Source organism: the organism of the source record quoted next, unplaced genomic scaffold, assembly GCF_019419815.1.
Source record: "Pyrus x bretschneideri cultivar Hongxiangsu unplaced genomic scaffold, Pyrus_bretschneideri_v1 Contig15, whole genome shotgun sequence".
NCBI lineage: Eukaryota > Viridiplantae > Streptophyta > Magnoliopsida > Rosales > Rosaceae > Pyrus > Pyrus x bretschneideri.
In genome coordinates, this window is record NW_025999446.1 from 6,061,928 (window position 1) to 6,088,387 (window position 26,460).

General features: G+C 34.6%; 1 protein-coding gene and 1 pseudogene across 1 annotated transcript; both read left to right on the forward strand.

The window, feature by feature from the left end:
• Nucleotides 1-237: 237 nt before the first annotated feature.
• Nucleotides 238-3,740, forward strand: LOC103945037 (beta-glucosidase 12-like). Its single transcript, XM_048580474.1, has 13 exons — nucleotides 238-466; nucleotides 691-760; nucleotides 937-995; nucleotides 1,133-1,208; nucleotides 1,340-1,417; nucleotides 1,577-1,664; nucleotides 1,767-2,022; nucleotides 2,187-2,302; nucleotides 2,388-2,605; nucleotides 2,700-2,731; nucleotides 2,826-2,928; nucleotides 3,099-3,207; nucleotides 3,292-3,740. The coding sequence occupies exons 1-13, from the start codon at nucleotides 287-289 to the stop codon at nucleotides 3,518-3,520; spliced, it is 1,614 nt and encodes a 537-aa protein (XP_048436431.1). The 5' UTR covers nucleotides 238-286; the 3' UTR covers nucleotides 3,521-3,740.
• A 14,638-nt stretch (nucleotides 3,741-18,378) lies between these two features.
• On the forward strand, nucleotides 18,379-21,776 carry LOC125475561 (annotated as a pseudogene).
• Nucleotides 21,777-26,460: the final 4,684 nt, after the last annotated feature.

Here is a 26,460-nt window from a genome sequence, read left to right on the forward strand (position 1 = left end):
TAATTATTATTGTTACAAAAGTATATTTAGTTTTTTGTATAAATATGTATTATCCCAACAGTATTCATATTTAATTATTATTGTGACAAAAGTATATTTTGCTTTGGACTTTTAAGTGGTCTTGACTTTTTTAAAGCCTGCACGTGTTTATCAAATTTTAGTAAATAAATGCTTATCAATTATTCTCACTTTAGACGTGGTACGCAGCCCGCTATATAAACCCCATGCAATATGCGGGGAAGAACCAACCTAGCTATCTCGATCACCAAAACCCCTCTAGTTAACTATGGCAATGCATGATTTAGGCTCTTTGCTCTTGTGTGTCTTGCTACTCAATGGCTTTGCATTGACAAACACCAAAGCTGCTAAACCAGATAAACCCGTTGTCTGTAACTCACTTGACAGGACCAAGTTTGATGGTCTAAAACCAGGGTTCGTCTTTGGTGGATCTACAGCAGCTTACCAGGCCAGTCCCTGCTAGGGTTTAGCTATTTAATTACCCTTTAATTAATTTGAGTTTCATATAATCACATAGGTCTAATTTGATTTCAATGTCAAAAAAACTATAGCATATATATATATATATATATACACACACACACACATATATATATGCACATGCACATTTCAGTTTCATTGCAAGCATGAATATTGACATCTTCAGTTTGAATGTGCATATGCATATTTCAGGTAGAAGGTGCATGGAACGTAGATGGTAGAGGACCAAGCATATGGGACACCTTCACCCACAACCATCCAGGTTATAGTCTTCTACATATTATCATCAAATACGCTTGGGCATGTAGTATATGTCTGTATATTTTTCGATACATATGGACTGTACATGCACTACATGGACATATATAATAGTTCTCATTCTATGATTCCTATCATCTTTATGCTCTAAATAATAAAAACTTTTATGGTTAATGACAGAAAAAATCGATGATCGCAGCAATGGAGATGTCGCCATTGATCAATACCACCTCTATAAGGTTGTCAATCAAGGAATAATATTGTTCTCCAAACCCTAAATTCCCACTATGAAGTTGAAGAGCACATTGAACATGAGATCCTTAATTAATTTTTAGCTTCTTTCTTATAATTATGTATGCCTTTCTTGTCATTACAGAAAGATGTAGCAATTATGAAGGATATGAAGTTGGATGCTTATAGGTTCTCTATCTCATGGCCCAGATTGTTACCAAGTAATGTTGACATCCGCTTCCATATACTTGATTTGGGACCAATTACTTCATGGATTAACCTGTTTTACTTAATTCGATTTCGATATATAGATAGGTTTTAACTCACTTGATTATTTTGTTCTAATTATTAGATGGCACGCTAAGTGGGGGTGTCAACAGGAAGGGAATTGAATACTACGACAATCTCATCAATGAACTCCTTCGCAATGGTGACAAAGCTACCTAATCTCATATACCATCCCTCCCATCTAATCTCATATATCATCCCATCCATTAATATATAATTAGAGTTTAATAACGTGCCCTCATAAAACAATATTGAATCAAACTATTAATTTTTTTTTTCGTTCCGATAATGTTATATATAGGCTTACAGCCATTTGTGACAATCTTTCACTGGGATGTTCCCCAAGCGTTAGAAGATGCATATGGTGGTTTGTTAAGCCCTCGTATTGTGTAAGTAAACAAATTTTATCCTAAGTGTAATATTGGTCATTTGCTTAATTAAATAAAAACGTACCACATCTAACAAAAATGTTTTGAAATTTGGACACGCAGCGATGACTTTAAAGACTACGCAGAACTTTGTTTTTCACTTTTTGGTGATCGAGTGAAGCACTGGATCACATTGAATGAACCATATACCATCAGTAACCATGGTTATACAATCGGGATGTACGCACCCGGACGATGCTCTGCTTGGCAAGACCCAACCTGCCTTGGTGGAGATTCGGCTACTGAACCCTATTTGGTAACACACTACCAACTCCTTGCTCATGCAGCTGCTGTAAAAGTGTACAAAGATAAATTTCAGGTATAACGAATTAACTAGTTAGTTCCCTTTTTTTTTGGGTCTGAAATCTCTCTGAGTCACTAGTATTAGGTTCCACCACAAGAGGAAACATTTTGTATAGCGAGGTAAACAGTTTGGAGTTTGTATGGTACTACATCAAATCATTTTCTAAATTTTCTTTGTAGGCATATCAAAATGGGGTGATTGGAATAACACTATTGTCACATTGGTTTGAGCCTGCCACAGATGCAAAGGAAGATATAGATGCTGCAAATCGAGCTATGGATTTTATGTTTGGATGGCAAGTGTATTATTAATTTATAAATCAAGTGGGTTACTTTTTATGACTTATAAAGTTGATTATTGGAATTTTCACATCTTTGTAGGTTTATGGATCCAATTACAAGAGGTGACTACCCGTACACCATGAAAGGCCTTGTTAAAGAACGATTGCCAAAATTCACAGAAGAAGAATCCAAGATGTTAACTGGGTCTTTTGATTTTGTTGGATTGAACTATTATACTGCTCTATATGCAACTGATGTACCTAAGAATTATTCTAAACCTGCAAGTTACTTATACGATCCACATGTTATTACACTGAGTGAGTACAAATGGAAACCTTTTATCGACTAATTAATTAATATCTTCTAATTATTACATTCTAATATTGAGCGCATTCATATGTGTTATGGCAGCTGAACGTGATGGCATTCCTATTGGTCCTCAGGTACGCATCAAATTTTAGGTTAAATTATTTGTGTTTGGAGGATTAATTTTATACAATTCCTAACAATCTCAAATATCTTCAAATGGTATTACAGGCTGCTTCAGACTGGTTATATGTTTATCCGAAAGGAATTCACGATTTTATACTCTACACGAAGAATAAGTATGGTGATCCAATCATTTACATTACAGAGAATGGTAATTGATACTCTTAAGCCTCACTTAATTTCACTTTTTAATTTCTGACTTATATATGTATATATTGATGTAAAATACAGATGAGTAATTCCAAATCTAAATTTAAAACCAACTACATCTCTCTTTTTGAGAGAAAGTACTAAATACATATGTACTGAATTATATTGCAGGCGTTGATGAGTTCAATGATTCCACCTTATCACTAGATGATGCCCTCCATGATCCCGATAGGATTGACTACTACAATCGCCACCTTTGTTACGTTCATGCAGCAATCAAGTAAGTGCTTGTTGAAATACTAATTAGGACTATATTGCATTTTATAGTGATGTCAAGCCATCATTTATTTATTTTGTGGTGCAGGAAGGGTAGTAATGTGAAAGGATACTTTGCATGGGCAATTTTAGATAACTTTCAATGGAGTGAAGGCTACACAGTTCGATTTGGTATTAACTATGTGGATTTTGACGGACTCCAAAGGTACCCAAAAAATTCGACCCATTGGTTCACAAATTTCCTGAAGAAGCGCAAAGGAAGTTCAAATATTTTGGCCAATAATGTTGGAGACACTGATTTTCTCTATCAAGTGTAACTTCAAATGATGAATGTTGTGGGGCTTGTTTTTAGTTTTTTCAACTTCACTCCTTCTGATTTGGAATAAGTTGCAACAAATCGTTATGAGTTTGTTGTATATGTTATTAGTGTGTGTCTCTCTATATTTGTACTACCATTATGGCTAGTGCCTCTTCCGCAGTTGAATTCCATATGAATGTAATGTACTATTTATGAAAATAAATGTTTTTGAATGTTCAGTATTCAATTAAACTGTACACTTACCCTCAGTGGCCTTCGGCCAAAAAGTTACGATAGATAATCAATGGCCTTAAGCCACATTACACCAGCTAGTGATTCCTTAACCAAAATATACTAAGGGTTCATTTGGAACTGTTTAAAATGGTTGAAAGTGTTTCTCGTGAAAATGTTTTTGGAATCAATCTTTAGTAAAAATGCAAGTGAATCATCGAAAAGCACTTGAAGTGTGGGGGACCATAATTTTCTAAAACCATGACACATGGCACCTGGGTAGCAAAAATGATCAAAATGCTCATAGCCCATGAAGCATAGTCCTACATTCTTAGTCTAACATACTAGGCTTAAGTCCACTGAAGATATTACTTGCCAACCAAGTTTGAAAACCCTAATTCAAGTCAAATTAGGATATATTGGGAAATAGGCAAGGTCATCCTAGGAAGATTGGATATCTTATCGTAGATTTCCCCATAGATAGTCTCCCAATTTAATTAGGATTACTTTCCCTACAAGAACACTCAAGACATGTATAAATACTCTAACCAATGAAACTAAAGATAATGCTCTGCAACATGCATATTCTGTCATATTCACCGCGGTCTACTCGTAGACACGTCCATGGAGAACTTATCTCCTTAATGCTCTACCATAGCCTATTCGTCAAGAATGGTTCACTATATATCACCCATCACACCATTCTTTCTTGGATGATTTTTAACAGAAAATCGACTTTGCATGCGAATTTGGACACAAGTCTAGTTGGACACAAAAGCTAAGACACTGAAAATTATAATGTTGAACTTCCATGATTTTCTACACGATCAATCCTTCCAATTTTTCAATTAAAAAAAGGCAAAATTGCATTTTTATCAGAACTGCACATCTAGGGAAAAACGAAAATTTCAAAGGTTTCTCAGTGACATGCCATATACACTTGGAAAGATACGATGCAAAGCTTCAATATTCTTATTTTTCCAATTTTTCATAAAATAGAACAATCCCAAAATTGGCATGCTAAGCAGCTGGGCGGTAAGCCAGCCCAAGCAAAACATTGGAAAAGCACTACCAACTTGACATATTAAATTGTACCTTCTCGAAGCAAACTAAGTTTCTTTTTATATACCATCATGAATATGTGGATGTTAGCATTCTGTAGAATTTTGCAGAACTCAATTTCGAGCTATGTGGGAAACGTTATTGTCGTTTGACCATTAATATCCTCTGCAAAATTCCTCAAGTTCTTCCCCGAACTAATATTAAACGACGCATAACGTGCCGCAACAATCTATGAGTCCATGATACACACAATCATGATCAAGTTAATGATTAACCTCAGGGTTAACCAATTCAAGTCCGCTCTGACAAGCTGAAAGCAAAGTCACTCACAAAGCATTGCGTGACAAATTCACACTTGCCCTCTTCCACTACTAACTTGTAATGGAAAAGGACGGGGGGCATACTACATCAAGTAAGAAGAAAAAAATTCATGAATCTGAACGAATCCTACATCACATGGCTGTTATGGATTTGGATTTCTGCACATGAAGAAGTCTGAATTGCATATTCCTCCAGCTTACTCTTCGATTGTGAAGCTTGTATTCGCCTATAAAAAGATTGATTAAATGCCCAACTGAAATCACATTTGCATGGTGATTCAACTCATTGCCTCTATTGCTTCACTTCTTATTTTTTGAAACTTTTGTACTTGGTTTTCTATGTGGTTTTGGTTCTCACATTTAAGTTGAATTCTTTGTTCGTAGTTGCAACATTTTCTTGGGGTTACATGTCAATCAGAGATTCAGAACTCGTTCCTTTAAAGAAGCAATCAACTTTCGGATTGAGAGTTTTTTGTTATTGAATATCATCACACTTCATGACTATGATTCTATACTTGTTTGGATTTTGTCAAAACCGCACCGCTATGAGCATGAACACCATTTCATCTCTCTGTCTTGCTCTTCAATTGCTTTGAATTTTGAACTTCATTTGAACTATTGTTAGGATATCTTTTGGAGGGGATTATACAAAAAAAACCCAACTCATGCATTGGGTTCTCATGCCCTTTGATTTTCCAGTCATTGTAATTAATGATTAACGATTAGAACAGCTGGAGTTTCCTAGAACTTTTGTTGGATCTGTTTTTGGTGCATGTTCAAAATGCAGTTTCATCATCGTGACTAAAGCGTTGCTTCACACGAAAATATCCATTGTTCCTGTTGCATTCCAAAGTTGGATGGCAGTTTATGAGATGTATCGATCTATTTTACCTGAATGAATAATGTTAGGTTAATGTTGAATGATTTATCCGAATGAATTTGGCTTAGGATTATTTATTTTACCAATAAAAAATGGAATATTTTGTTTCAAATTAAGTGGATGTTTGTTGCTTACTTGCTAACTATACGTATGGGTGGATATGCTACAGTTTGACTAGTTCACTCAAAAAACATAAAGTGAACTGAAGTCCCTCTAGAAACCAAACAAATTCATATCCGATATAGTCGTTTCTGTTTGGACTTTGTTAGTTGATATTTTTGGGCGTTAAAATCATAAGCCTATATCCTTCAAACACCAGCAGCAAACTACAAAACTAATAAGCCTATAGAGTTCTCGGAAATAAAAACAAGCATTTTCAAATGAAAAAAATAAAGTTTTACAATTTTGGTTGCAAGTGTTAGAACTATTTAATATTTTCGTATTAAAATTTTATTTTGTTAAAAATGGCTTTCACAGTTACTGTGTTGAATTTTTTCGAAGGAGAATCATGAGTACATTTTTTCTTTCTTTCTAGGAAACAGAATGATGAGCACTTTCTAGAAAGAGAAGTAATGTAATGGAACCACTAGTGAGTTTTGGAATCCATGTAAGGATGTTGACTGGATTGTGGAGGCTTAGTGATGCTTAAAAAATAAGGGTCTATCTTTATATATATATTTTTTTTTCTTATTTCTTAAGTAAAAGAATGAATTAATGGTAGCATTTAAAGCAACCACAATTGAGAAGGTTATCTTAGAGATTTTATATCAACTTCTTTTTATTATTATTATTATTATTATTATTATTAGCAAACTACTTTGTAAGTCGTAACATATGTTTTTTGAAGAACTTAACGTTGCAAAACAACTATTTTTTTAAGAACTTAAAAGGAGAGTGCACACCAAAAAAGATGATCAACCGAGTGGTACCATGGCTTGGCTAGAGAGTAAGTTAATTATTAAGGAGAACGGGTTAAGGGCCCGTAATTAAGAGTCACCATAATGGAAACCCAAGTTGTCTGGAGATTCAAAGATCTGGGTTCAAATGGGACAAGTAAATTCTGATAATTTGGAGTAGCACCATGGAGATATACTTTCTCACTAATGTCTTGATAATAACAATACTGCTTACTAGTGAGATTATGTTAAATTTTGTTTTTAATAACTCAAATCAAATTCTTAAAATCCAAGTGGGATATTGTAGGATACTCTTAATGTGAAGTCAACTACTTGAGTCTGGAATGGGGCAGTTCAAATGAAAATTTTTTGAATGACTTAATTCTTTAGAGCACTCAAGAGAAATCAGGAATTGTTCAGGAATGAAAACACAACTGAGTAACTACGGGGGGTCTGGAATGTGTAGTGTGATAACTATTGTCTTGGTTTACACAAACGACTAAATAGTTCATAACATCGTGCTCGCTGATTAGTCAAGTACATCTAATGCTGATGCACTACAGAATATTCAAAACCAAAAACTACATATCTATACGGTACTTTTTTAACTGAATCTCTCTCTTAGTGTGTATTTTCATTTGCAAAATGTTGAGAGCAAAACTCCATTCATGTAGGTGATTGTTAATATTTTCATATGAAATTTTATTTAGTTGGATGGAATTTAATTAAGATGGTCCAATTCTTTAACATGTATTAAGTTTCCAATTCTTGCACGTATTAGCTTTCAAAGTTATCTCTGGTTAGAAACCACATCAAAGATGAAAATGCAAACCGGTGGTTTGAACAGTTAAGCACTTATTAGCAGGAATGCTTTCTAGAGAAGGAATCACAAGGATCATGGTAAAAAAAACATATTTGACATCAGTACTATTCTTACTCTGATTCTAGAAAACTTTTAGTATACGATGGGAATCTGAATTCTATAATTCTCAGAATTTAGACACAAAGTTTTAACCATGAGATTATGTGACAACCCGTCCCTAATTCTACGATTTTCTAAATTTTAAAAGAATGAATTTATGCTCAATGCCCTAGAGATGAAGGTTTTGACTTTCTTTGACCAATGTGTAGAGAAACATATGACTTATTTACTTCTCACATTTGTGTAGTACTCGTTGGTATGAAAGCATAAGCGAAAGCCGTTTGTGAGTCCGGATTATATCAATATAGTTACAGACGTTTGAAGTTGTAAAACTATAGATTGGGAATTATTTATTTCCACATGTGGGTTAAAGGTTAAAGGAGTTAAAATAAAGGAGAGGAAAGTAGGAGAGGTGCGGGGGAAGTTAAGATTAAAGGCATTGGCTGCTCAAATCAGGGAAAAGGAAATAGAGAACCAATTGGAAATGAGAGAGGAAGGCGATGGCCAATTAGAGAGGGGAAAAGGAGGGAAATGAGGGGGAGTGAAAACCACCCTACCTGGATCCCAGTTTTCGACCCGGTTGCAGACCGGGGTCCTGTAATTCCTTCCGATGCCTTTTTAGGCGGTTTTCCGACAATTCGAAGCCAGCCACCACTTAAGAACAACACCTCTACTGACCTTCTTCAGTTTGCACTCCAAATCCGAGAGTTAATGGCTCCATTTCGTGGGGTTTGACACTGACGGCGTTGCGGGGTGCACGATCGTCAATTCTAGCAAATCTGCATGTTCTGATGAGAGCCACCACTACCATCTGACTTCAATGGATTCCAGGAACAAAACCAAATCAAAATTGGAGGCGTTGAAGCTCCTGTGAATAGGAATTGAAAGCCACCCATTTTAGAGTTCCGACGGGTTTGAGGGAAATTGGAACCTTTTCCAGCAAGGAGGAGAGAAGATAGAACTAATTTATTATTTTTAGTAGAAAAATTGTTATTTATTAATATTAACCTGTTTTGGAATTGAGTGAGCTATATATGCTACATGCGTTAACATAAGCCATTAAAGCATGAGTTTAAAAAAGGTTAATGATATTCACACATTTTTATTAATTTTTTGTCATTAATCTTCATTAATTCATTTCATTTGAATGCCGAAAATTGAGAGGGATGTGTGTGAAATAAAATTAAGTGTCTAAATAGCACTACACTTTAAAAAAAAATTAAAAAAAAAAAAAAAACCTCCCTAGACTACAACCCACCTTAATCGTGTGGGTGACTCCGCCCGTGGTTTGGCCCTAACAGAAAATGAGGGAACTTTATATTTGGTGCAACATGAGAAATGTGATAATTGTGAAATAAAATGTGTGGATTATACCCTTGATATATATTTTTTTTCACTTTCCTTGTGCCCCATTATGAAGCAGACAATTCCACTAGAGAAATTTTTTATTTAATAATAATTGTTTGCTTGGAAATACAATGTATAAACAATTTTGTTAAAAGCTCTAGTTTTATTAAATATACCCATTCGTATAATTTTTTAATTTTTTTTTTTTAATCGTGAATGTACCCATTCTTAAATATATCAATTTGTTACATGTGAAATGTATTATTTTTTAATATTGTACCCATTTTTTTATGTAAAATCCATTCATTTTTGTCCTAATCCATTTTCTAAACTTATATGGGTACATTATATTTCATTTGATTTGATAATGTTATTAAGCCTAGTATCCTTTTTTTTTTTTTTTTTTTTTTTTTTGTAGTGTGGAAAATATGTACTCTTGTTTATATATATACATACAATGTAGTGGAGAGTAAATTCTATCCTTTAATATTTCAAATCCCACAAATTATGGATTTTATTTAAAATCTCATTAATATAAACAACTACTGACACACCCCGACCCGGAATGTCCACTTAGACTCCGAATTGAGCTATGTTGGCCAACACTTTGAGGGTGAAGAAGCCATAAAGTGTAGTGATGTCGAAAATGTTATTAAATTTAAACCTAAAAGTGGCTAAATGTAAAAGTGCGCTAGTGAGCGGGAATGAACCCATTTTACATGTGATATCAGAGTATAAGTAAAGTACAGTAAAGTAGGATGAGTAATCTCCAATACCGATGTTTGCCAAGAATCCTCGTCGATACGAAATCTCAGCTTCTAAAACTTGGAGGGTGAAAAATAAGGGTGAGTGGGCCTGAAAATAAAGTTTTAATAAAACCTTATAGTGTTGTAGGTGAGAATTGAAATTCTTGATTTATTTTGAAAGATCAGCCCATACATGAAGGTGTGGATTAAAGATATGTACAAGAAAGAGAAGTTTATGTACCATAAAGAGCAATTTCCCTCTATCTCCTTTCTATAAGCATCCAAACCCCACGACAAGTGACACCCATCTGAAGCCCATCACAAGTCACAATCCTAACCCAATAGGGACAATGACAACCTTGATGTAACTCCATTTTTCATGTCAGCAACTCATCAACTTTACTGGGAAAAAAAAAAAAAAAAAAAAAAAAGGGAAAGAGAGGGAGGGAATCAGATTCTTTGCATGCACTTCACACATGGAGTAATAGAACTGACATCCACGTTGAAGAAAAAATTGTGGTGGCTAGTGATTTAGGGGTTGTAAATACGTGGTGATCCATATCGTAGTGCGAGGTTTAAAGTTAGTTGGAAGAGGGAAGACTTTAGTTGGCAACGGATTTTTCAATCTAAGGGCATCTAAGTCTTCGTGCACACTAGATTTGGCTAGATTTATAATTATCTGAAAATGCTAGGAAAAATGTCAATATAGATTGCTTCAAAGGGGTTAGTTTTTAAAACTAATTAAAGCATTGGAGTGTATGAGAAATGACACAACATGAGGAGGAGATAGAAGTTCCTTCCCAAAAAAAAAATGCCTTAAGAGAGAAGATTGCTGGCACTCTTTCTGGTATTATCACTGGACAATACTAGGGTACTGGTCGATCGGTACCCATTTTAACTGACCATTTATGTGGCGTATTTTAAGGCATCTGTCACTTTCACCACTTTTGCTAACTTTATAACCAAATGCAAACCAATCCTTTATACCAAATACGAAACATAACTCTTCTTCTTCGATATCTGCAAGTCTTCAATGTCATGACTATGGTTTCTTCTTCATCCCGTCTTCTCTCCTCCATCTTCCCTCCTCCGCTGACCCCATCCCTGCCCAGTCCCTCTTCCAACAGTGGATTCCACCGTTGCAGTGAGATTGACGGCGACGAAATCTGAAGCTATGTGGGTTTGACGAAGATGCCGCCGACTTGCAGCGCCAAGGATTACGAATCGTCGATGGTAAAGGACTCGACGTCATCTTGGCGAGTGAGATCGAGCTCGGCATGGCTGTCGAGGACAAGATTGGTGAAGTGAAGTCTATGACTTGTATCTTTAAGATGATGGCGGAGCCGACGAGGTCATGGTGGCTGGCTATGAGGATCTTCGCAGACTTGTTGGAAATGAAGAAGACTAGTGTTTGATCACGGGTTTAAGGCACGGATATGTGTTTGGTTACAGAAATGACAAAAGCACTTGATGCGAACTAAGTAAGCACACAAATTAAAACCCTCTTGTGACAATTGTAGTATATGAATAAGTAGGGATCGTTCTTAACCGGGGATTAGGAGGTATTGCAAAATCACTTGGAAACTAACTCAAAAACGTAAAATAAAGTTTGAAACACTAAACTAGACTCAAAGAATGCAAAACTAAACAATAAAACACAAAAACAAATCAAAAGACTCAAATAATACAAAACACTTATAAACACAAACTAAGACACTTTCTAACTAAATTGGACACTAAAGTAAAGGGGGATTGAGATTTTGACGAAAATAAAATAAATGCACAAATTGTAATTTAAAGGCAGAATTTAAATATGAATGTGATGAAATATGGAATGAATGCTAGCTAGAAGGTTCTTCTCCACACATGTTACACTTGCATACAAAATGATTTTCAGTTGGTCTTTCGATAAATTATGGAACTCAACACTCCAAGTTAATTAGGTCCGCTTAAATTAACCTTCAAATTTCCCTAGAATCATTGAATTGGATGAATATGCATCGCAAACAAATTATTCCTAACAAGTTCTCTATATGAACAGCATGATAAAGATACAAGTTAGAATCATTATGTTCTTTGGAAATTATAAGCATCGACAAGGCATCTGTAACTATGAAAAGCATGATACTCTTGCCAGGAATTCAATTAACGCGATTGTTTATAAGCAACCTCCACTACTTGTGAATATAAGTTCATAACTATTAGGTGAAACTCACTTATACTCTAGCGTCAAATTCATGCATGAACATTAAGCGTGCACTCTCAATAAACATACACAAACAAGTTATCAATCAAACAGTTAAATGAATTGAATCCAACATTCATGAAATTCCAACCAAAAGTAATCAATTCATATTGCAAGTATAACCACGGTTTCGAATCACCCCCTAGCTAACTAGGGGGATTTAGCCTCTCATGTTCACAAAAAGAGAATTACAAATGAATTTAAACATAAAGCACAAAGGATTGATTACACCTAGAACGCCCAACGAATCCACGTGAATTGGTGCGTGACGAAGCTCCTCGATCCCCTTCTCCTTCTGCGGCAGATTGGTTGTGGGTGGTTTTTGGATGTGTTTCTGGTTTAGGGATGGTTTAATGGTGGTTTAATGGTGCGGCAAGGTTGTGGGGTGGTGTAGGAATGGTCTTGGTGGCTGCGTGAAGATGGGGGAAGGCTGGAATTGGTGTCCTTTATGCACGGCAGAGAAGAAATAAAATATATGGTGCTGCGGCTGGATTAGAATTATGGGATAAAAAATGGCTGAATAGCTTAGGGTTATGGAATGGATGCACGGATTGATGGGATGTAATGGGAAAAAGTGATGAATGGGAGTTGCGGCTGTGATGTTTTTGATGGGAAAAAGTGGCTGAATAATTTATGAATGTAGTGGGCTACGGTTTGTGAATGAATGGCGAATAAAAAAATGGTAGATGGTGGCTGAAAAATAATGGAATGGGAAAAAGGGTGAATGTGGATGGATTAGAATATTAGAGTTAATGGCTAATGGGAGGCCACGGCTGAAGTGGATAGAAATTAAGGTTAACTTTGATAAATGGGGGGGGGGGGGGGGGCATGGCCTTGTAAGGCTAATGGGATTTTTGTGGCTGTTTTGTTTTATTATAAAAATGAAAATAAAATGGAAGGCTACGGATTAAAGGGGAGGATATGGAAAGGTGCGGCTAAGTATGTAAAACCTAGAGTTTTAAATATGTTTGGTTCCTAGCTTATTTTTATTAACGAAAATAAATTCAAAGGCTTCTAGAATTTAAGAAATAAAATCAGAAATTAAAGAGGGAAAGATTAAAGGGTGCGGCTAGGGTTAGGTTAGGAGAGGGAAATGCACGGCTTAGGCTAGAATTTGGGTTAGGGCCTTCGTTTTGTATCCTAAAGCGCCTACAAGGACTTCAAAGTGGCTAGAAAATACGGACGTTTAAGATTAGGAAAGGTTACCAAAACGGGAAACTTAGGGTTAACTTTCCTAAAATAGGAAACCTTGTTTGAGTAGGATTCCTCGTTTTGGTAAGAATTCATCGTTGGAGTAGGATTTCGTCGTTTCTTCAAGTCTTCAACTCATTCGTTCCTCTTTCGCTCCAAAAGGCTCCAATTTGCATCTTCTTGCACACTTTGGCCTTATAATCTGAAAATACACAAAAGTGGCCTTAAACACTAAAACAACTAAGTAAACACAACATAAATGCACGAGAACAAGCTAATTAAGTCGCATGAATATGCTCCTATCAGCACTCGGATTGACAAATGTTAAAAAAAATTTAGGCCACACGAATGATCAGTGAAATTGGGTACCGACTAGTATGTACTGAAGTATTTTCCTTATTCACTTGCTAAAAAGAGAACACTAATGTTATTAATTAGGCACACAAACTGACCATACATTTTGCAACCGTTAGACCTACATGTATTAGAGAAGGGATGAATTTAGCTCCACAATGGGCTAGCAATAATGTGATTCAAATTTGCTTTTGGAGAGAATCAAACCTAAGACCTCTCACTTACAAGTTAAGAGAAATACCACTAAATCATAATACTAATTAACTGTATTAAACAATGTATTAGCAATGAGGTTAATTTTGTACATCTAATTAATATCTTTATTACTAAAAAAGCAAATGGTTTATTTCTCAATTATTTTAAAAGTTTTTTAAAATTCTAGTCAATTAGGTATATTATAGATCTATGAACTTTAACTTAAAAAAAATAAAATATATATAATTTTCTCTTCTCTCGTAATTGCCACTGAAATTACTTAAGCCGAAAACTTTTCTCGCTTTCCTCTTTTTAAACTCTTCTGACTTCATCTTCCACAAGCCACCTGGAGGAAGAAAAACGCAGCAAAACTCTCCTCCCTCACTTCCAAATTGCTACTGATATCAATATCCCTCGTAAACTTGGGTTTTTTGATTAATTGGTAAATATTGTATATGAGGTAGATGAGAAACAAAAAAACTTGAATCTCTTCATTGCGAAGCGATATTAATTTATTCTCGGATGGCCATTGTATATATAAACTATAAAGTGGCCTGAATGCATTATATGCACTATTTTAATAATATATAATTGATATTGCAGTTTTCTTTTCTGCACACTTTGTTCTTTGGTAGCGTGGGAAGTATGAACCAAAAACAAAAAGGAAAAGAAGATTTCGGAATTTCAGGATTATCGAAAAATGAAATCTGAAAACCAATCCCATACTGAATATTTCGGTTTGGGATTTTTCGGTTTGAGTTTGAGATTTTTTCGGTTTGGTTTGGGGTTTTTTAGAATTTTTTCCAGCCCCAATCCAGGTTATAGTCTTCTGCATATTATCATCAAATACCCTTGTGCATGTAGTATATGTCTGTATATTTTCCGATACATATGGACTATACATGCACTACATGGACATATATAATAGTTCTCATTCTATGATTCCTATCACTTTTATGCTCTAAATAATAAAAACTTCTATGATTAATGACAGAAAAAATCGATGATTGCAGCAATGGAGATGTTGCCATTGATCAATGCTACCTCTATAAGGTTGTAAATCAAGGAATAATATTATTCTCCAAACCCTAAATTCCCACTACGAAGTTGAAGAGCACATTGAATATGAGATCCTTAATTAATTTTTAGCTTCTTTCTTATAATTATGTATGCCTTTCTTGTCATTACAGAAAGATGTAGCAATTATGAAAGATATGAAGTTGGATGCTTATAAGTTCTCTATTGTTACCAAGTAATGTTGACATCTGCGTCCATATACTTGATTTGGGACCAATTACTTCATCTATTAATCTGTTTTACTTAATTTGATTTTGATTTATAGATAGGTATTAACTTTCTTGATTATTTTGTTCTAATTATTAGAGGGCACGCTAAGTGGTGGTGTCAACAGGAAGGGAATTGAATATTACGACAATCTCATCAATGAACTCCTTCGAAATGGTGATAAAGCTACCTAATCTCATATACCATCCATCCCATCTAATCTCGTATATCATCCCATCCATTAATATATAATTGGAGTTTAATAACGTGCACTCATAAAACAATATTGAATCAAACTATTATTTTTTTTTTTTCGTTCTGATAATGTTATATATAGGCATACAATCATTTGTGGCAATCTTTCATTGGGATGTTCCCCAAGCATTAGAAGATGCATATGGTGGTTTCTTAAGCGCTCGTATTGTGTAAGTAAACAAATTTTATCTCAAGTATAATATGATCATTTGCTTAATAAATAAAACATACTACATCTAACAAAAATGTTTTGAATTTTGTACACACAGCGATAACTTTAAAGACATTTTTGACGGTTGTGATCTCGGATTATATACAAACATGTTTTGTCTCGTTATTTAATTATACACACAAATTTGCAATATTATATATATATATTTTATAGGTAAATAAATATTTCTCAGGCATGTATATAACGTAAAACCTTGGTAGATTGGTTTTGGGAAATATATCAAGGAATGGAATTAAGTAAAGAGAAGTATTAAAAAAAATTAAAAATTGAAAAGTGGAGAAACGCAGTTCAAGATATTGTAGGGTATGATACTTTTTCATCTTTAGACTTTTAATCCAGTTGGGACCATACTCCACTAGCAAGCAGTTGCAGTACGTGCATGCATGGAATGGAGAGATTTTTTTTAATGTGATTAGAACACGGCGTGATACATTATGTGTCATTATACAAATTGTGAGATATGTGTGTTAAAAATTTAAACGTTAGTTCTGCTCTCTCAGGATACGTAATCTCATTATGTATTTCTCAATATAGTAATTATCGTATTTCATTAAAAACATGGATATTTGAGAAATAAACCATTTGCTCTTTTAATAATTGAGATATTTAGACAAATAAAATTAACAACATTATTACCACACTATCTAAAGGAGAAGTTGAGAGGTATTAGTTTGATTTTCGCCAAAGACGAATTTGAACCATACTATTACTAGCCTATTTTGAGGCTTAGGCTCTTAGTTCACTCCCCAATTCCCTTAGTGTAGACAATATCGTTTGTTCAAAAAAATACATCTAGGCCCAACTATTGCAAATACATGTGGTCAATTTGTTTGCCTAATTAATAGCATTAGTGTTGTCGTTTTAGTAAGTAAATAATTCTATAGAGTGCTAGCAATCTTCTCCTTAGCCTTCTTGTTTGGGAAGGATCTTCTATCTCCTCCTCATGTTGTGTCATTTCTCGTACACTCCAAACAATACTTATTAGAGAAATTTTAAAAACTAACCCCTTTGGAGCCATCTATATTGGCATTTTTATCCTACCATTTTCAGTTTCTTAATTAAAAATCTGGCCAAATCTAGTGTGCACAAAGACAAGATGCCCTTAGATTGAAAAATCTGTTCCAAATCAAAGTCTTCCCTCTTCCAGCAAACTATAAACCTCGCACTACCCATTCGAATCACCGGGTATACAAAACCTCGGCACAAAATCACTAGCCACGACACTTTTTTCTTCAACGTGCATTTCAGTTCTATTACGTCACGTGTGGAATGAAGAATCAGATTCCCACTCCTTCCCTTCTTTTTCTTTTGGTAAAGTTGATGAGTTGTTGTCATAAAAAAATGCAGTCATATAAAAGATGTCATTGTCCCTAAGGGGTTAGGGTTATGTCTTGTGAGGGGATCCCATCTCTAGGGTCTCCACAATTTGAATCCAGATGGAATCCCATCTTCGGATGGGTGTCACTTGCAGTGGGGTTTAAATGCTTTAAGAAAGGAAAAAGAGAGAAAAAACTCTTCAGCTAGTACATATCTTTGTATGAGGATCATCTCCGGATCCTCTTTGTGAGGATTCTCTCCAGATCCTTTTTGTGAGAATCCTAGGAATTCTCACATCGTGTTCGTTTATTGTATATTGTGCAGTCAGTTTTCTTCAAGTACTATTTGTGTTTAATTTAAATTAAAGATATTTAAAATGGTTTATGACCGCCCGATATATAATGAACGGGCACCATTTAAGAATTTCCGGAATCCAAACAAAGAGGATCCGGAGAGGATCCTCATTCCAAATCTCTAATCATGTTGAGTAAACTGCATTTTCATACCTCATATATGGGCTGATTCTTCAAAATAGATCAAGAAATTTCAATTCTCACATTCACCACGTTGAAATATTGAAATTGTATTAATTTATGTGATGGTCAAATAAATTGTATGTTAATTTATTAAATTTGAGCATTTTCAAAGGAGATGTCTATTCTAAGGAGAATGTTATGTAATAAAATTTGAAAGTAGATATAAGTTTTAATTGATTTGTCAATTCTACATGATTTAACAAAAAGATTATGTGCTATCAATTTTGACATATAAAAAAAATATAATCTCTTTTATTTTCATAAAAAAGATCCGACGAGGTCGGATTCTTACTTTTCTGGTCCATTCCATGCATGCGTGTACCGCCATTGCTTGTAAGTGAGGTCCCAACAGGATAAAAAGTCGAAAGATGAAAAAGTATCATATCTTATAGTATCTTGAACTGCGTTTCTCCATTTTTCAAATTTTTTTTATTTATTTTTTAAATATTTGTCTTTACTTAATTCCATTCCTTGATATATTTCCCAAAACCAATCCACCAAAGTTTTACGTTACATACATGCTTGAGAAATTATTTACTTATAAAAATATATATAATATTGCAAACGTATTCATATTTAATTATTATTGTTACAAAAGTATATTTAGCTTTTTGTATAAATATGTATTATCCCAACAGTATTCATATTTAATTATTATTGTGACAAAAGTATATTTTGCTTTGGACTTTTAAGTGGTCTTGACTTTTTTAAAGCCTGCACGTGTTTATCAAATTTTAGTAAATAAATGCTTATCAATTATTCTCACGTTCAGACGTGGTACGCAGCCCGCTATATAAACCCCATGCAATATGCGGGGAAGAACCAACCTAGCTATCTCGATCACCAAAACCCCTCCAGTTAACTATGGCAATGCATGATTGAGGCTCTTTGCTCTTGTGTGTCTTGCTACTCAATGGCTTTGCATTGACAAACACCAAAGCTGCTAAGCCAGATAAACCCATTGTCTGTAACTCACTTGACAGGACCAAGTTTGATGCTCTAAAACCAGGGTTCGTCTTTGGTGGATCTACAGCAGCTTACCAGGCCAGTCCCTGCTAGGGCTTAGCTATTTAATTACCCTTTAATTAATTTGAGTTTCATATAATCACATAGGTCTAATTTGATTTCAATGTCAGAAAAACTATAGCATATATATATGCACATGCACATTTCAGTTTCATTCCAAGCATGAATATTGACATCTTCAGTTTGAATGTGCATATGCATATTTCAGGTAGAAGGTGCATGGAACGTAGATGGTAGAGGACCAAGCATATGGGACACCTTCACCCACAACCATCCAGGTTATAGTCTTCTACATATTATCATCAAATACGCTTGGGCATGTAGTATATGTCTGTATATTTTTCGATACATATGGACTATACATGCACTACATGGACATATATAATAGTTCTCATTCTATGATTCCTACCATCTTTATGCTCTAAATAATAAAAACTTTTATGGTTAATGACAGAAAAAATCGATGATCGCAGCAATGGAGATGTCGCCATTGATCAATACCACCTCTATAAGGTTGTCAATCAAGGAATAATATTATTCTCCAAACCCTAAATTCCCACTATGAAGTTGAAGAGCACATTGAACATGAGATCCTTAATTAATTTTTAGCTTCTTTCTTATAACTATGTATGCCTTTCTTGTCATTACAGAAAGATGTAGCAATTATGAAGGATATGAAGTTGGATGCTTATAGGTTCTCTATCTCATGGCCCAGATTGTTACCAAGTAATGTTGACATCCGCTTCCATATACTTGATTTGGGACCAATTACTTCATGGATTAACCTGTTTTACTTAATTCGATTTCGATATACAGATAGGTATTAACTCACTTGATTATTTTGTTCTAATTATTAGATGGCACGCTAAGTGGGGGTGTCAACAGGAAGGGAATTGAATACTACGACAATCTCATCAATGAACTCCTTCGCAATGGTGACAAAGCTACCTAATCTCATATATCATCCCATCCATTAATATATAATTAGAGTTTAATAACGTGCCCTCATAAAACAATATTGAATCAAACTATTAATTTTTTTTTTCGTTCCGATATTGTTATATATAGGCATACAGCCATTTGTGACAATCTTTCACTGGGATGTTCCCCAAGCGTTAGAAGATGCATATGGTGGTTTGTTAAGCCCTCGTATTGTGTAAGTAAACAAATTTTATCCTAAGTGTAATATTGGTCATTTGCTTAATTAAATAAAAACGTACCACATCTAACAAAAATGTTTTGAAATTTGGACACGCAGCGATGACTTTAAAGACTATGCAGAACTTTGTTTTTCACTTTTTGGTGATCGAGTGAAGCACTGGATCACATTGAATGAACCATATACCATCAGTAACCATGGTTATACAATCGGGATGTACGCACCGGGACGATGCTCTGCTTGGTATGACCCAACCTGCCTTGGTGGAGATTCGGCTACTGAACCCTATTTGGTAACACACTACCAACTCCTTGCTCATGCAGCTGCTGTAAAAGTGTACAAAGACAAATTTCAGGTATAATGAATTAAGTAGTTAGTTCCCGTTTTTTTGGGTCTGAAATCTCTCTGAGTCACTAGTATTAGGTTCCACCACAAGAGGAAACCTTTTGAATAACGAGGTAAATAGTTTGGAGTTTGTATGGGACTACATCAAATCATTTTCGAATTTTCTTTGTAGGCATATCAAAATGGGGTGATAGGAATAACACTATTGTCACATTGGTTTGAGCCTGCCTCAGATGCAAGGGAAGATATAGATGCTGCAAATCGAGCTATGGATTTTATGTTTGGATGGCAAGTGTATTATTAATTTATAAATCAAGTGGGTTATATTTCCGTTTTATGACTTATAAAGTTGATTATTGGAATTTTCACATCTTTGTAGGTTTATGGATCCAATTACAAGAGGTGACTACCCGTACACCATGCAAGCCCTTGTTAAAGAACGATTGCCAAAATTCACGGAAGAAGAATCCAAGATGTTAACTGGGTCTTTTGATTTTGTTGGATTGAACTATTATACTGCTCTATATGCAACTGATGTACCTAAGAATTATTCTAAACCTGCAAGTTACTTATACGATCCACATGTTATTACACTGAGTGAGTACAAATGGAAACCTTTTATCGACTAATTAATTAATATCTTAGAATGATTACATTCTAATATTGATCGCATTCATATGTGTTCTGGCAGCTGAACGTGATGGCATTCCTATTGGTCCTCAGGTACGCATCAAATTTTAGGTTAAGTTATTTGTGTTTGGAGGATTAATTTTATACAATTCCTAACAATCTCAAATATCTTCAAATGGTATTACAGGCTGCTTCAGACTGGTTATATGTTTATCCAAAAGGAATTCACGATTTTATACTCTACACGAAGAATAAGTATGGTGATCCAATCATTTACATTACTGAGAATGGTAATTGACACTTTTAAGCCTCACTTAATTTCACTTTTTAATTTCTGACATATAGATGTATATATTGATGTAAAATATAGATGAGTAATTCCACATCTAAATTTAAAACCAACTACATCTCTCTTTTTGAGAGAAAGTACTAAATACATATGTAATGAATTATATTGCAGGCGTTGATGAGTTCAATGATTCCACCTTATCACTAGATGATGCCCTCCATGATCCCGATAGGATTGACTACTACAATCGCCACCTTTGTTACGTTCATGCAGCAATCAAGTAAGTGCTTGTTGAAATACTAATTAGGACTATATTGCATTTTATAGTGATATCAAGCCAACATTTATTTATTTTGTTGTGCAGGAAGGGTAGTAATGTGAAAGGATACTTTGCGTGGGCAATTTTAGACAACTTTCAATGGAGTGAAGGCTACACAGTTCGATTTGGTATTAACTATGTGGATTTTGACGGACTCCAAAGGTACCCAAAAAATTCGACTCATTGGTTCACAAATTTCCTCAAGAAGCGCAAAGGAAGTTCAAATATTTTGGCCAATAATGTTGGAGACACTGATTTTCTCTATCAAGTGTAACTTCAAATGATGAATGTTGTGGGGCTTGTTTTTAGTTTCTTCAACTTCACTCCTTCTGATTTGGAATAAGTTGCAACAAATCGTTATGAGTTTGTTGTATATGTTATTAGAGTGTGTCTCTCTATATTTGTACTACCATTATGGCTAGTGCCTCTTCCGCAGTTGAATTCCATATGAATGTAATGTACTATTTATGAAAATAAATGTTTTTGAATGTTCAGTATTCAATTAAACTGTACACTTACCCTCAATGGCCTTCGACCAAAAAGTTGCCATAGATAATCAATGGCCTTAAGCCACATTATACCAGCTAGTGATTCCTTAACCAAAATATACTAAGGGTTCATTTGGAACTGTTTAAAATGGTTGAAAGTGTTTCTAGTGAAAATGTTTTTGGAATCAATCTTTAGTAAAAATGCAAGTGAATCATCGAAAAGCACTTGAAGTGTAGGGGACCATAATTTTCTAAAACCATGACACATGGCACCTGGGTAGCAAAAATGATCAAAATGCTCATAGCCCATGAAGCATAGTCCTACATTCTTAGTCTGACATACTAGGCTTAAGTGCACTGAAGATATTACTTGCCAACCAAGTTTGAAAACCCTAATTCAAGTCAAAATAGGATATAAATGGCAAATAGGCAAGGTCATCCTAGGAAGATTGGATATCTTATCGTAGATTTCCTCATAGACAGTCTCCCAATTTAATTAGGATTACTTTCCCTACAAGAACTCTCAAGACATCTATAAATACTCTAACCAATGAAACTAAAGATAATGCTCTGCCACACGCATATTCTGTCATATTCACCGCGGTCTACCCGTAGACACGTCCATGGAGAACTTATCTCCTTAATGCCCCATCATAGCCTATTCGTCAAGAATGTTCACGATATATCACCCATCACACCATTCTTTCTTGGATGATTTTTAATAGAAAATCGACTTTGCATGCGAATTTGGACACAAGTCTAGTTGGACACAAAAGCTAAGACACTGAAAATTATAATGTCGAACTTCCATAATTTTCTACACGATCAATCCTTCCAATTTTTCAATTAAAAACCGGCAACACTGCATTTTTGTCAGAACTGCACATCTAGGGAAAAACGAAAATTTCAAAGGTTTCTCAGTGACATGCCATATACACTTGGAAAGATACAATGCAGAGCTTCAATATTCTTATTTTTCCAATTTTTCATAAAATAGAACAATCCCAAAATTGGCATGCTAAGCAGTTGGGCGGCAAGCCAGCCCAAGCAACACATTGGAACAGCATTGCCGTTTGACCATTCATATCCTCTGCAAAATTCCTCAAGTTCTTCCTCGAACTAATATTAAATGACACATAACGCGCCGCAACAACCTATGAGTTCATGATACACACAGTCATGATCAAATTAATGATTAACCTAAGGGTTAACCAATTCAACTCCGCTCTGACAAGCTAAAAGCAAAGTCACTCGCAAAGCACTGCGTGACAAATTCACACTTGCCCTCCTCCACTACTAACTTGTAATGGAAAAGGACGGGGGGCATACTACATCAAGTAAGAAGAAAAAAATTCATGAATATGAACGAATCCTACATCACATGGCCATTATGGATTTGGATTTCTACACATGAAGAAGTATGAATTGCATATTCCTCCAGCTTACTCTAAAACTATCCAGAGTAAGGTAGACCGAAATAAGTGCACCTCCGCAAGAAATGAAATACGATGGTACATATAATCCTTGGTGCTTACATAATTTTTATTTTGTGGGTTTTCGATTGCGAAGCTTGTATTCGCCTATAAAAAGTTTGATTAAATGCCCAACTGAAATCACATTTGACTGGTGATTCAACTAATTGCCTCTATTGCTTCACTTCTTACTTTTTGAAATTTTTGTACTTGGTTTTCTATGTGGTTTTGGTTCTCACATTTAAGTTGAATTCTTTGTTCATAGTTGCAACATTTTCTTGGGGTTACATGTCAATCAGAGATTCAGAACTCGTTCCTTCAAAGAAGCAATCAACTTTCGGATTAAGAGTTTTTTGTTATCGAATATCATCACACTTCATGACTATGATTCTATACTTGTTTGGATTTTGTCAAAACCGCACTGCTATGAGCATGAACACCATTTCATCTCTCTGTCTTGCTCTTCAATTTTTGAACTTCATTTGAACTATTGTTAGGATATCTTTTTGAGGGGATTATACAAAAAAAACCCAACTCATGCATTGGGTTCTCATGCCCTTTGATTTTCCAGTCATTGTAATTAAAGATTAATGATTAGAACAGCTGGAGTATCCTAGAACTTTTGTTGGATCTGTTTTTGGTGCATGTTCAAAATGCAGTTTCATCATCGTGACTAAAGCGTTGCTTCACACGAAAATATCCGTTGTTCCTGTTGCATTCCAAAGTTGGATGGCAGTTTATGAGATGTATCGATCTATTTTACCTGAATGAATAATGTTAGGTTAATGTTGAATGATTTATCCGAATGAATTTGGCTTAGGATTATTTATTTTACCAATAAAAAATGGAATATTTTGTTTCAAATTAAGTGGATGTTTGTTGCTTACTTGCTAACTATACGTATGGGTGGGTATACTACAGTTTGACTAGTTCACTCAAAAAACATAAAGTGAAATGAAGTCCCTCTAGAAACCAAACAAATTCATATCCGATATAGTCGTTTCTGTTTGGACTTTGCTAGTTGATATTTTTGGGCGTTAAAATCATAAGCCTATATCCTTCAAACACCAGCAGCAAACTACAGAACTAATAAGCCTATAGAGTTCTCGGAAATAAAAACAAGCATTTTCAAATGAAAAAAATAAAGTTTTACAATTTTGGTTGCAAGTGTTAGAACTATTTAATATTTTCGTATTAAAATTTTATTTTGTTAAAAATGGCTTTAACAGTTACTGTGTTGAATTTTTTTGCAATGTTAAGGAGAATCATGAGTACATTTTTTTTCTTTCTGGGAAACAGAATGATGAGCACTTTCTAGAAAGAGAAGTAATGTAATGGAACCACTAGTGAGTTTTGGAATCCATAGGATGTTGACTAGATTATGGAGGCTTTGTGATGCTTAAAAAATAGGGTCTATTTTTATATATATTTTTTCTTACTTCTTAAGTAAAAGAATGAATTAATGGTAGCATTTAAAGCAACCCCAATTGAGAAGGTTATCTTAGAGATTTTCTATCAACTTCTTTTTATTATTATTATTATTATTATTATTATTTACTTATTAGCAAATTACTTTGTAAGTCGTAACATATGTTTTTTGAAGAACTTAATGTTGCAAAACAACTATTTTTTTAAGAACTTAAAAGGAGAGTGCACACCATAAAAGATAGTCAACCGAGTGGTACCATGGCTTGGCTAGAGAGTAAGTTAATTATTAAGGAGAACGGGTTAAGGGCCCGTAATTAAGAGTCACCATAATGGAAACCCAAGTTGTTTGGAGATTCAAAGATCTGGGTTCAAATGACACAACTAAATTATGATAATTTGGAGTAGCACCATGGAGATATACTTTCTCACTGATGTCTTGATAATAACAATACTACTTACTAGTGAGATTATGTTAAACTTTGTTTTTAATAATTCAAATCGAATTCTTAAAATCCAAGTGGGATATTGTAGGGTACTCTTAATGTGAAGTCATCTACTTGAGTCTGGAATGGGGCAGTTCAAATGAAAATTTTTTGAATGACTTAATTCTTTAGAGCACTCAAGAGACATCAGGAATTGTTTAGGAATGAAATGAACACAACTGAGTAACTACGGGGGTCTGGAATGTGTAGTGTGATTACTATTGTCTTGGTTTACACAAACGACTAAATAGTTTATGACATCATGCTCGCTGATTTGTCAAGTACATCTAATACTGATACACTACAAAATATTCAAAACCAAAAACTACATATCTCTATGCTGTACTTTTTTAACTGAATCTCTCTCTTAGTGTGTATTTTCATTTGCAAAATATTGAGAGCAAAACTCCATTCATGTAGGTGATTGTTAATATTTTCATATTAAATTTTATTTAGTTAGAGGGAATTTAATTAAGATGGTCCAATTCTTTAACATGTGTTAAGTTTCCAATTCTTGCACGTATTAACTTTCAAAGTTATCTCTGGTTAGAAACGACATCAAGGATGAAAATGCAAACTGGTCGTTTGAACAGTTAAGTGCTTATTAGCATAAATGCTTTCTAGAGAAGGACTCACAAGGCTTATGGTAAAAAACATATTTGACATTGTTACTATTCTTACTCTGATTCTAGAAAACTTTTAAGTATACAATGGGAATCTGAATTCTACAATTCTTAGAATTTAGACACAAATTTTTTACTATGAGATTATGTGACAACCTGTCCCTAGTTCTATGATTTTATAAATTTTAAAAGAATGAATTTATGCCCAATGCCCTAGAGATGAATGTTTTGACTTTCTTTGACCAACGTGTAGAGAAACGTATGACTTACTTACTTGGCGCATTTATGTATTACTCGTTGGTACAAAAGCATAGGCGAAAATCGTTTGTGAGTTCGGATTATATCGGTATAGTTACGGTCGTTTGAAGTTGTAAAACTATAGATTGTTAGAATTATTCAATTTCCACATGTAGGTTAAAGGTTAAGGGATTTAAAATAAAGGGGAGGAAAGAAGGAGAGGTGCGAGGGAAGTTAAGATGAAAGGCATTGGCTGTCCAAATCAAGTAAAAGGAAATAGAGATCCCATTGGAAATGAGAGAGGAAGGCGATGGCCAATTAGAGAGGGGAAAAGGAGGGAAATGAGGGGGAGTGAAAACCACCCTACCTGGATCCCAGTTTTTGATCCGGTTGCAGACCCGGGTCCTGTAATTTTTCCGAGGAATTTTTAGGCGGTTTCCCGACGATT